The sequence below is a fragment of the Peromyscus maniculatus genome, chromosome 12 (genome assembly GCF_049852395.1).
Source record: "Peromyscus maniculatus bairdii isolate BWxNUB_F1_BW_parent chromosome 12, HU_Pman_BW_mat_3.1, whole genome shotgun sequence".
Lineage (NCBI taxonomy): Eukaryota > Metazoa > Chordata > Mammalia > Rodentia > Cricetidae > Peromyscus > Peromyscus maniculatus.
In genome coordinates, this window is record NC_134863.1 from 18,299,887 (window position 1) to 18,312,414 (window position 12,528).

Sequence of the window (12,528 nt, forward strand, 5' to 3'; positions counted from 1 at the left end):
CTTACTGTTTTTCCCATTTCCCCCTTCGTATCATTTGTATCCTGCTATTTCCATATCAAGCACTCCCCAGCCTTACACCATTTATTTCCTGATTTATACAGTTACTCTAGGTTATATGCTTACATCTGAAGATTTGGAGCTATTGACTAAATGATGAGAGAGAACATGCAGTATTTGTATTTGGGGTATAGATTACTACATTCAGTATAATATTTTCTAGTTCCACTTTTTTACCTGCAAATTTCATGTTTCTTTACACACCTACACTAACTGCATTGACTATATTCATATTCAAGTACCATTTAGAAAAAGATTCAGTCATAATTTTCTCCAAGACAAAATAAAAATCAAATGGCACTGCACAAAAACAAAATCCTGACACTGAGAAAGATTCTCTGTTATTCTCTGTAGATATTATACAGAGATATGATAATTAATTTATTCCTTGTGAATTATGGTCTAGAATAGATCACAGACTTGGGGAAACTGCTCAGTCTCCATGTGCAGGTAGTCTGAACTGCTGATCTTCCCCCTTGGCATTGCCAAGGCCATCTTGTTTCCCTGAGAAGAGGGAGAAGATTGGAAAGGGTTTTATGAGACACAGCTTGCCACTTAAGTCCACAGACCTTGTTGTACTCTATTTTCTGTAGAGTTTGTGTACCCACCTCTTTGTCACCATTTAGGAATCTGCTCCCAATCACAGCTTCTCTTGAGATCCCAAACCAGATTCCTGTCACCACGCCTTGAACTCAGATTACATCACACTAGAACAGAGAGTTCTCTCTTCTCCAGAGCCAGCTGCTTTGATCAAAGACTCTCAGGTTTTGCCTTCTATTTACAGATACTTTAGTTTCAAGACACATTTTTTGTATCCTCACTGGAGACTGTCATGGGTTATATCTACTGAACAATTTCTCCAAATTGTTAACTGTACTTTTTAAAAACTGAATTGGAAATGAAAAAATATTTAATGATGTAAAATTCATAGCAGAAATAGGTACAAAACCTCTTTCTTAGTGCATTACTCCATTCACTGGAAATTATTTCTGAAATAAGAGCCAAAGGACAATAAAATAAATTATGTCATTTATTAGTCAGAGATTCATTATGAAATTGACTTATATAATTATAAAGAGTTCCAATCATAAATAAATCATAGCATTTAAAATGCAAGTGGTAAATTGTGCTTGACATTTGTAGATATTCTGTATAAGAACTAAAACTAGATGCTTATGTTCATCTAACAAAATGTAGACATAAAACATATTTAAAAACATAACTATGCCATATATTTGTAGTTTAAGAACTACACCTATTAGGTTTATTCATAAATAACCACAAACAAAGAAGTTGGGTGGGTAGGGAGTTGAGGGTAGATAGGGTGAATCTAGAAGGAATTGGGGGTGTTGGTGAATATTATTAAAATACATTGTATGCAATTTTCAAATAGTTAATATATTATTATTAAAGAGAGAGAAATTCAGAATATAATTAACAATCAACATTAGATACAAATTCTCATATGAGGTTAGGTACAAGACTTCTGTATCCATAAGGCATTTGATTCTTTAGGCCATAGATTATTCAAAAGCCTCATTTATTACCTGGAAAAAGGAGACAGCCAGTAACCCTAAATAACAATGATACTAATCCAGCTATAAATGTACTCTAAAATTAGTGCAAATAAAGAGAAATATAGTCACAACTTAGCAGGAGAAAAATCTGTTGTTGCAAATCATTTGCATCATATGAAAGTTCTCATCACATTCAAAAAAGGACAGAGCTTTTGTTTGTCACTTTATCTTGTAGAATATTAACTGGTTCCCTGGAGAGAAAAGACCAAGCCATAGAAGTCAGAACATGCACTCAAATAATGAAATTTCAAATTTCTTAAATATCAACAAAATGATATTCTTTATCTAACTCAAAATAGATCAGCAATTTCAACACATGATTGCAAAAATATACGCTAATTCCTCAGATACTGCTTTTCACAGTATAAGTCAAAATGAGTTATAAATGGAATGTAATTTCCATAAACCAGGCTGAGACCAAGTTGCTTTGAAACAGTCTCAAAAGCTGTGATATGTATGTGGCTGTTCTTTGTACACCAAATGCACTGTGCTGAACTTGGGCATTTCCTCATGGTGTGCATCACATGATACAGCACTGAAACAATGCAGCATAAATACCTGGTAGCTAATTTTGTTTTTCTGTTTATTTGACTTTCAAAATAATTGCATTGTTTACTCAATTCCTAGCGGAGTAACATACAATCAATTCTAATGCTCAGTTTGCTATCCTGTAATGAGATTGATGTCACCCACCACAGCTTTCACATGAATACTAGAAAGTGAAAGGCAGTCCTTTGAAAAGAAAGCTGTCAAAAGTTCTATGGCTCCATAAGTTATAAAAACACTCTAGCGAATACTATTAGCTCCTTCATGGATAATAAGTAAAACTGATTAGCAATAAAGATTATAGCATAGATTCTTTGATTTGATGATCAAACTAAATCAGAGAACAAAGAACAAAAACCAAAGGAATATCTGTGTTACAAAGAATTCCAAACAATACACATTTGAGACAGAAATTCTGTGAAGTGAGTGACTGAGATGAAATGGAGAGAGAGCGAGAAATAGCAAGGGGCCATGTGCAGACAGCACAGGTGGATGTCCATGATATGTGCTTAATTCTGAGAAGAACAGGGTGGAAAGGAAATAAACTCTTGTGAACATTTCTTTAATCTAGAAAGGGATAAATCTGTGATGAGGGTATTTGCATTTAAGCTAGGCATAGTTTGAAAATTAGCATGTCTCTATTGGTAGATGCAAATGACTCTCCCATGCAAAAGTGGCTTACACTGAAGAATATTGTGATCAGAACAGAATTTGTAATGGTAAATATATATTGCTTATAGTTATCATCCTTGTTTTGATTGTATGTAAGTAAGGTTCACCCTATATAATATCTGCATCACTTATCAAAATTAAAGGGAAGAATAGGCTTGGATGTCATCTTGGACTAAAGCTGATAGAACTCACACTCAACTCAGAATGTTAGTGATTGCCTAATCTAACTTGTATATTCTAGAGACAGGGAAACTAAACCTTCACACAAATGAAGTAGCTTTTTCAAGGTTAACCTGTGCAGGGGTCTAGGACTCATGACATGTCACAGTGCCTTGTCCAACATGGATACTAAGTATCCTATAAATATTTTTGAGGGAATTGCTGAATGAAGGATAAACAAGGATAAGGCAATGGCAAAGGCAAGCTAGACTCCTCTTCCAATGACAGGGTTGTCAGGGTCTGTGTAGTTAAGGAATCTTCCCCCACACACACACACTTTTAAATTAAGTCCTTCAAAAAAAGTTTGAACAAACCATACTGATAAAAAAAAAAATGCCAGGTGACAATTGAGATACTTATACCACATGGTACTTTAAAGTAGCAGTAATTCTTTTGACTGCTACAGTATGTCATTGGTATTGCTTATCAGTGAGGTTAGCATTGTTGAAAAGACACTTAGACGACATCGCATGAAACACTATTGTTTGATCTTTCCTGGGCATAATGTTACTTGCATTGGTAGTATGTCTTCACTAGTGCCAATGGGCACACCCCTAGTCTGCGAATATTTAGGGGTAAGTATGTGAAGTAGAAACAGTGCTCATTCTAAAAGCAGTTTTCAGAAATAAAGACAAGCAGAGGAGTCATAGAAGCAACATTTAGACCATTTGATCAAAAAGGATATGCTGTTAAACTGGCCATAACTGGAAAAGCACTTTCTGGTCTTGAAAAACACATGTGATTAGAAAATACATTTCCAGGTGTCGGGCAAAGGGAGAAAGTCAACTGCAGGGATGGACATGTAAATGAGTCAAACATGAGTTAAAGAAGAGCAGATGCCTATCAGTATTTTGTCATGACAACCATGCCCTACAGATTGGAGTGTGTCACCAAAAGGAACACTGGCAGTGGCAGGAGGCAGGCAGCTGCTGTGTTCTGGGTGGTCAAGTCCGTGTGAAAGACGTCTTTGTAAACAGAGGACCTGGCAGTACTCTGTGGTAGAAGAGGGGTCACTAGGGCTGCTTAGGGACCCAGGTAAACTTCCAGCCACCCTCCTCATCTCGACGCACAAAGGCTTGTCCCTGATGGAAAGAGTGAGTTTTCACATTGCAGTGAGGGCTCAGAGATGTGGAGAAGGCCACCTCTGTCTTGTTGGGTGACACGTCTACACTGTGGTAAGGAAGAGTTTGTACCCCTCCTGGAGGGTTGGAAAAAGTAGGAAAACAGTGGCAGTCTTCCTGGTGGATGGCAGTGACATGGGAGGCATGTGTTCTGTCCCCTCCATAGTCAAGGCGTAGATCTCTAGGAACAGTTGCATAGCCAACTGCATCATGTAGAAATTGGGAGGATGTACTGGGTACTGTTCTGGAATGAGAGGCAAAGGCACTGTAGTTAGCTGGTAGGGTGTCATCAATGGTGTTTAGGTCTTTCAACCCAAGGGTTTGAAGAACCCAAGGGTCCACACAGGGCCCAGGTTGTTCTTCACAGTTAGAAAACTCTGTGGAGAGGTTTCTCTTGGCAGTTTTGGACTGGGGTATCTCAGCAGGTGGATGTCTGTGTTCTTTGGGTTTCCTCTTCTCTTTTCTGAGTTTTCCACACACTTTGGAAAACTCATCTGATGACAGCAATTTCTGTAAAAGCAATATTTGAAAATTGTATTTCTTTGGATAGTTACTGTTCACCCAATTGCTTAGGAAAAAAAAAAACAGCTAAATGTCTTGTGTGTCCCCACAGAAGCAAAACTAATCAATTAGCTACTACTGTTGGTTGAATAAACATCCTTAATAAGTTGTTACTTTGATTCATGCTCTTTATTAAGTTTTTACAAATTAAAGGAAACTGAAGACATCTATAAGATTTCAACTAAGAGAAATAAACACTGATGCCAATAGCAGCTGCCACTTACTAAACTTACTTATAAGTAAATAAGTGGGACCCTAATTTATAAACAATTGCTTATATGTTTTTCTCATTGGATGTAGATGCTCTTAAAATGATTAATAAATAAAAACACAACCATATTAGTGATCAACTGAGTGCTTCTTAGTCTAGATTTAAACCTTATATATCTGAATCTAGACAGAATGTCTGATTTCAATACTATTCACTACCTCCTGTGTTTATGATACTAACTTTCAAAACACTCCCATATCATGTATTATATTATTCTAAATTTAGAAAACCAATATCAACATAATTAAAAGTTCTCAATATCACTCAATGATCTTTTATGGATTGATATCTGATGTTAAGATCCCAGGCTAATAACTATAAGGATGTGTTTTCATTGGTCAAAGCTAACTGGATTGCAAAGTAGTCAAATTTAATGACTCTCTCTGAACTCAAAAGCAGGAGGTAGCATCAAATTTACATCAAATAATGCCATATTTTGTCCAGAAATAAGATAAAACTGATGTTAGACATAGTAATGAGAATGATGGAAAATGCAAACTGAAATGTGAAAAATCAAAGAAAGGAAGAACAAAAGGTTACAAGTGAGCTATTGATTGTTGGGTTCACTTAAAAGGGCAGGGGAAAGAGCGCTTGCATATCTGTAATCACCAGGGGAGACACCTGGAACCCAGGTATTTCAGATTTAGATCTCTCCCCCCCCTCTCTCCACCTTATATTTTCAGGAAAGGTCTCTCACTGATCTCCTTATGCTGTGTGGCCGGTGGGATGCAAGGATCTACTTGTTTCTGCTTTCCCTGTTATCTGCTGGGATTGCAGAGATGAGTGCTGCTATGCCTGGCTTATTGTGAACACCTCAGGATCCACACTCAGTTCTTAATGGATGCATATAAAGCACTGTACTTACTTAGCCATCCCCACAGCCCCCAAAGAGGTTCTTACCAAGGCTCTTGGCCCATCCATTTATCAATTACGATAGCAAAGGCCCCGAGGAAGAACTTTAGCTAACATCTAACACATCATTAGAATTACTGATATTTTTTACACTTGATTTCTACTCCAATATTCCACTCTTTATGAACCCCAGTAGTCTTAGCAATTCCTCTGATTAACTTCTGTCCTTAATTCCCTCTGTGATGTTGAGCTAAAAATCTGAAACTAGAAACTTGCGAGAAATGGTATATAAAAATCCTGTTGAAGTTATATATTTCCTTAAGGAAAATTATCCATCCCACTAACTCCCATGAAGACATCTTGTTCAGTAAACTTAGTGTATTTAATCATGGGGTGTCAGCAGTGGTTTCCTCTGTCAAGTTACTGCCTTGCACTTAGAAAACAGATAATTACATACCTTGGCCTTTCCTTCCAGACATTTAACCAAAGTAGAATTCAGGTATTGTCTGAGGTGATTATTCTCTTCATGTAGCCTAGCAAGTTCTTCCTCCTTCTGTACTAGAGTGTCCTGGAGCTGCAAGAAGCGTACAATAGTAAAGGGTGCTCCCCTCTATTGGCTTTGTAACCCAATAACAACGCACTGCTCCCCAACCTTCTTAAACTTGATTATTCTTGTTTGTTTTCTGAACATACTTTCAAAGAGCCCTGGTCCTCTGAGTCTTAAATCACATCTACACTCCCTACCCCCTGACTGTTCAGTTTGCGCCCTGCATAGCCCATTCATTACAAAGTGTTTGAAGAGATCAGATGACTTTCAAAATTGTAACCACAGGGAGTCAGGTGGGGAGGGAGGAAAGTGAGCCTCACGGAACTGTTTAAATATAGGAAAGATGGTTAGAAGGCTTGGCTGGACTCCTTCCTTGCACATTTATGAAAATAAAAATAGAAAATATGACCTGGCAGTTCCCAGCCTCAAGGTAGGTCAGACTATGTGTCCAATAAATAAAACTGCTAGTTGGGAACAACCACAAATGAGACCCGGAGGAAGAAGTGATCTTTGGGAAACCCTTATCCTCATCCTTCCTCTCAAAGATGAGCTACGTTTATTGTTTAAAACACTACTGTATTCATCCCTTGGCCTTTGCAGCAGCCCTCAGAGAAGGGCTGCAGAAATATTCCACAGACAAGGAAAAAGAACTTGGTTAACTGAGAGGTCACTCATAAGTTTTCTCAGTGCCTTTGTTTCTGTGAGCTTGTTCATTTGACGTTTATCTCTTCAGAGTCACAACAGGCACTGAGCTAGTGTGAATTTATAAAAAAGAAAAAAATGTTTAAAACTAACAAGCAATATGAAATAAAGGGAGACTCAGGGGTGAGTGGGCTTTCTGAAATGAGGCTGGTCTCAATGTTCTTGCTACCTATCCATACCTGCTTATTTCTGTAGAGCTGGGAGGAGAGCTGAGCCTCTTCCCAGGAACATGAGTCCAGAACAGGGACATTTAAGTCACAGGATGCTTCTATGTGAAAATACAAAACAGATGAATAAATGTGTTCAGAACCGTGTGATAAATACTCACAAAGACCTTCTAAAGTTTAACAGATTTAATTACTTTTATTTCACACAGGAAAACAAAACTTTTAACTATTTCAGAAGAAGGAAGTAAGCAAATATTTATGCACTAGAAAAGTGGCCAAAGTCAAAATGTGGATGTACATTCTTACTGGTTAAGTTAATAAAGGCTGTCTCTTCCATACCAGCACTTCATGGAAATATTTACTGGCCCTTCCTTTCCACCAGGCACAATCCTACAATTCTACTTCCATTTTCTAGTGTTAAGGTTATTTTCTGGTTTTTAGCATTTGATAGTATTACATTTGGCTCCATAATAAAATCCTATATTGTGATGCTGCATTTTCCTCTCACTCGTCCCACTGGTGAAATGCGAAGGACAGAATTTGTTCAGAATATTACATCATGGTATGATAACATTTTCCAGTATTTCTTTCTTTATTAGTGCTGGACATTAAAACTAGGACTGTGTACATGCTGTTGAAGCACTCCATGGCTGAGTCAAATCCACAACCCTTATGCCCATTTACCTTAGTGATATGCTTCTTGTTTCTCTGAAGAATTTTACGGTGATTTCACTGCTATACCATACCTACTCTATGTCAAATGTCTATATATGTATATTTTAATGTTTTTTTCAAAGAAGTTTGTTTTTCATATTTTACAGCATGCTGTCCCCATCAATGAAAACTGTTTCTGCATGCTAATGTACTCAAGTTTTCCCTCTCCAACCTTGGCTTCATTCACATTTGACATGCCTGCACGACTTAAAATGTTGTTGTTGAAACACTTAGTATTAAATTGGAAAGATGAGTAAGAAAATAAAAATGAAACTTGGGTTCACATCCTGAGACACTCCACTCCTGCTTTTGCTTATAGTAAAAAGGCAAAACTGAACAACTTCCTCCACGACATATGGTTCATTCATTTTGATTTTTGCTTCAGCATCTTTTCATACCCCTCCCCAGAGTCTCTGAAATACCTTGGGGGAGCAGAATGGATGCACAGGTGTTTAATTCTGCGGTACCTGAAAGTTTTACAGGAATCAGCATTAATGCAGAAATCCCTGTAGTATGGGGTAAAAATATTCATTAAGCTTCAGGCCAGTGATAGTGTTGAGTATAGTTTACACCAACTTTGGAGATCTCTCTAAAGCTGAAGTGAGCCAGGCTGTGGTGGAGCACGCCTTTAATCCCAGCACTCAGGAGGCAGAGCCAGGCAGATCTTTGTGAGTTCGAGGCCAGCCTGGTCTCCAACATGAGATCCAGGAAAGGCTCAAAGCTACACAGAGAAACCCTGTCTTGAAAAAAAAAAAACTAAATAAATAAAAATAAAAATAAATAAAGTTGAAATGTATATGTGAAGGGGGAAATGGTTATTTCCAGGTATTGAAGTATTGTTCACAGAATTTGTACAACAAAATAAACTTTGTTACTCATTCTTAATTTCTTTCTCTTAAAGTCACATGGATCTCACCAAACTACAAAATAAATGCTCCACCAAATATTTTTACTCCAGAAATGTGCTTCTAGACTGCTGTCTATGAAACTATGCAACAGACCCAAAGTTACTCCATGAGTTGGCAATCTCCAAGAATTACAAAATGTAGGAAATAAGCATTAAAGAGGAAGGGTTTTATTTGTACTAGTTGATGTGTACAGAACAACTAATTTTCCTGCTAAAACATCCAGGAGTCTTAAATTCTCTATAATATCACTTTTTCTGTAGAGTCACAGTCCTTGATGCATACAGTCTCAGGGCTGTGAAAAGATCCAGGCAAAGCAGAAGAGTAAAACTTACCCTGTGTCTGTGGTGCTGGTTGGGTCTCAGCGTTGTCCAGGAGACCAGCAGCCCAGAAAGAGACCCAAGTCTCCTTGGAAACATCAACACTAGATTCTGACGTTGTAGTGGAATACGGGCAATTATAACTCTGGCCTCCTACAAAATACTGATCTTGGCAAGGCAGAATGGTGTTCTGTGAATTTCAGTTTGATGGGGGTATGGGAGATGGCATGATGGCAATTAGGAGGGGGGAGAGAGTGGGAGAAACATAGAGAAATTATTGTATGTGGCAAAGCAAACAAACAATAAAAGCGATAACTACAGGTCCAGATACATATTTGAATGGTGTGATTATAATTACTAAAAAGGGATAGGTTCTTTGAATTATCCACTACTCTCCTAAAGTCTTTCACCAAATAACTAGTATTGAATGGGACAGGTTTGTAAACATCAGAGGAGTATTTCCTATTGTAGTGCCTGGCTCAACTGATAAACTGCCTAAAATATTAAATAAAAAGAATTAGATTTCATGATTCAAAAATGTAAGAACTACTTGTTGCTCTGTAGTAGATATCTTGGTTGCATTTCTAAAAACCTTGAAAGACAAAGATCACAGACTACAAAGGGTTAAATGAACATTTCTACATGGCATCATATCAAGGAACCAATTTGGGAGTCTGAATCAGGTGTGTGTGTGTGTGAGTATGTGTGTCTTACACTAGAATGAATAAACATGTATATGCATATATATGTATACAGAGATGATGACATACATTTTGCCCCTAACTCCAGTCACAGGAGCATGACATCAATCCAAGTAAGCACTCAAAGCTAAGAATAAAGGTGGAGGGTTCTAGTTCCCTCCATCATAAACCCTCAATGCCCTTTCCAGGTTACCGTGCCACCCACCGGTAGTTGCCTGGCATGCCTTTCTCCACAGCGTTCTGATTCAGTGAACACCTTCTTGCCCCGCCCCACTTACTCCTCAAAATCTCAAATGTGGCCTTTCCAAATGTCCAAGCAGGGGCGGGCAGTCTGCCTCCTTCCTAGCTTAAGCTGTCCAGCAGCCCGTTCTTAATTATGTGTCAATGTTTAATCAAGTCAAAAACATCCCTCGCAGCAGAATCCAGGTTTGGGCAAACTCCTCTGGCCACTCCACGCCTGGGGCTGCATTGAGAACTTTCTCGGACATAATGTCGAGAAGGCAGAGAGTAGGGTAAAGAAAGAGGGTGGAGAAGAAGAGGAAGAAGTGGAAGGGGAGGAAGAGGAGGAGGAGGAGGAGAGACATAAGAATAAAAGAACAAAAGTTATTGAGTGACTTGAGTCACCCTAGGCCCCTGCTGCCAGTGAGTGAAGGATTGAAAAGGCACCCCTTTGAGGCAAGAACAGCTTGGGCAGTGCTGCTTGAGGAAATTCAGCCAAAAGTTTATCAAGTGCTATTTTCCTTTATTCTAAAAGTATGTTTGTAGACTCCTTCTTTTTTTTTGAGGTTATTCTTGGAATCAGAGCTAAGCTATTAAGCAATCGACACCTGAGAGGAAAACAAACCCCGAACACTCCTGAGGATTTCAAATCTAAGTGTTTGCAAATATGTGCATAATCTAGAGGAACAGGTGGAAGGAAAGAAGGTCTGTGCAGGGTGAGGGGGAAGGGGTGGGGCTGGCCGGCAAATATGCAGGGAAAAGGAGCAGAAAATAATAAAGGGGTGCGGGGCAGCAGAAATGGCCCATATTAACTGGAAAGTACCAAGGCATCTCCCAAGGCAGAATACATTCTAAATGCAGTTTATTGTCTTTCCAGGACCCCCGGGGTTCTGGCAGCGGGACTAGCTAAGGCCAGCTCCTCACTTACCATCTTGCAGAAGAAAGCGCTGCAGAGACTGGGCCCACTCAGCTTTTTCTTAAAGCCAGAGTTAGCTTGAAATGGGACTGCAGAGAGGAGCAAGGAAGCGAGTTCTAATCCGCTGGAGCTGCGAGTGACGTGCGTGGGGCTCCTGGCGGGTGTTGCTTGCTCTCTGATTTAGTGCAAGGCTGTCAAACAGGTGCCTCAGGAGCCGCCCAGCCTAAGCTACAGCCACTCGAGCTCCGGAGACACCCGCACTGGGACGCGAGACCTGCGGGACGCCAAGGAAGGACCCGAGGCTCCAGGTCGCTGGGGCTGTGCCCAGTCAAAGCCTGTGCCTGTGCGAACTGAGCCTATCTGGTATACCTGGCGCGGTGGCGGCTGGCGATGGGGACTCAGCTGCCCCACTCCCTCTGTGCCACGCGCCCAGCAGCCGGCAGGGCGGGGCTGGGCAGGGCGGCCAGCCAGCCCCCGGCGGCATCCGAAGTCCAAAGCTTAGTCTCTGTGCAGCGCTAAAGAAGCCCATCCAAGAGACCCTGGTGTGAGTGGTGTTCCCTGCATGCCCTGGGCACAGGAAAACAAGTGATGGCAACTTAATAATAAGGGCGACTTTATGTTATTTTATCAATGGGTCTTATTTCTCCCAGCTCTTGCAATGTTTAAATGTGAGGGCAAAATGTTATCAAACCTAGAATACACATTTTCCAAGACATGCATGCCATATCTAACTCCACAGCACTGTGGTCAATGGGCTGCACACAAGCACTCCATAAAAAATTTGTCCAAACAATGAATTACTGTTCATATTTAGGAATCCAAAGTGTTTTTTTCTGAGTTGGACTGATGCATATCACAATTACATAAAATTAAAAATATTACGATTAAGAAAAGTGGTATCTTCTATAGTTGGTAAAGTATTGTATTTCCTTATCTTTAATTTTATTCTCACGTGTATCTCTATAACGTTCAATCTAGGGATGAAAGAGAAGCCTCCTTCAGACAAACTTTCAATAGCCACTTCTCACTCGCACTCATCACCTAAATGGATATAAAGCAGTGAACAAATGGAATCCAGCTCCACCAAGTCTGGGAAGATCCCCAGAGGTCTCTAAGACACCCAGCCAGAGCCATCTGAACACCCCTGTCTATTGCTGAATAAGGCACAGTAGACAAGCAGTGGAATCCACCCACCAACAGACAAACACATAAAGAAAATGTGTAAACCAGGGAGTCTTATTCGGTTATAAAGAATGCCATTATGTCATTTGCAGATATCATTATGCTAAGTGAAATAAACCTCTCAGAAGGACAAATGGCTTACATATTCTCTTGCATGTAGAGTCTCTATTTAAAGTGTGTGTGTGTGTGTGTGTGTGTGTGTGTGTGTGTGTGTGTGTGTGTGCAAAATAGAAAGTGTACTGTTTTACTCTTTGGTGAGAGGAAAAGGATCAATAGATG

General features: G+C 39.5%; 1 protein-coding gene across 1 annotated transcript; it reads right to left on the bottom strand.

Annotated features, from left to right (window-relative positions):
• Window positions 1-1,181: 1,181 nt before the first annotated feature.
• On the bottom strand, window positions 1,182-11,395 carry Gmnc (geminin coiled-coil domain containing). Its single transcript, XM_076548659.1, has 5 exons — window positions 11,080-11,395; window positions 9,247-9,421; window positions 7,305-7,393; window positions 6,334-6,450; window positions 1,182-4,702 (listed from the first exon to the last, which is right to left on the bottom strand). Exons 1-5 carry the CDS (start codon window positions 11,080-11,082, stop codon window positions 4,085-4,087), a joined length of 1,002 nt encoding a protein of 333 aa, XP_076404774.1. The 5' UTR covers window positions 11,083-11,395; the 3' UTR covers window positions 1,182-4,084.
• Between the last annotated feature and the right edge of the window lie 1,133 nt (window positions 11,396-12,528).

Bases quoted from the DNA above. Each gene is read 5' to 3' on its own strand.
- Gmnc (XM_076548659.1), bottom strand. The intron at 7,394-9,246 runs GTAAGTTTTACT...ATTTTCACATAG, and splicing joins ACCAGCACCACAGACACAGG to AAGCATCCTGTGACTTAAAT. The intron at 6,451-7,304 runs GTATGGATAGGT...CGCTTCTTGCAG, and splicing joins AGCTCTACAGAAATAAGCAG to CTCCAGGACACTCTAGTACA.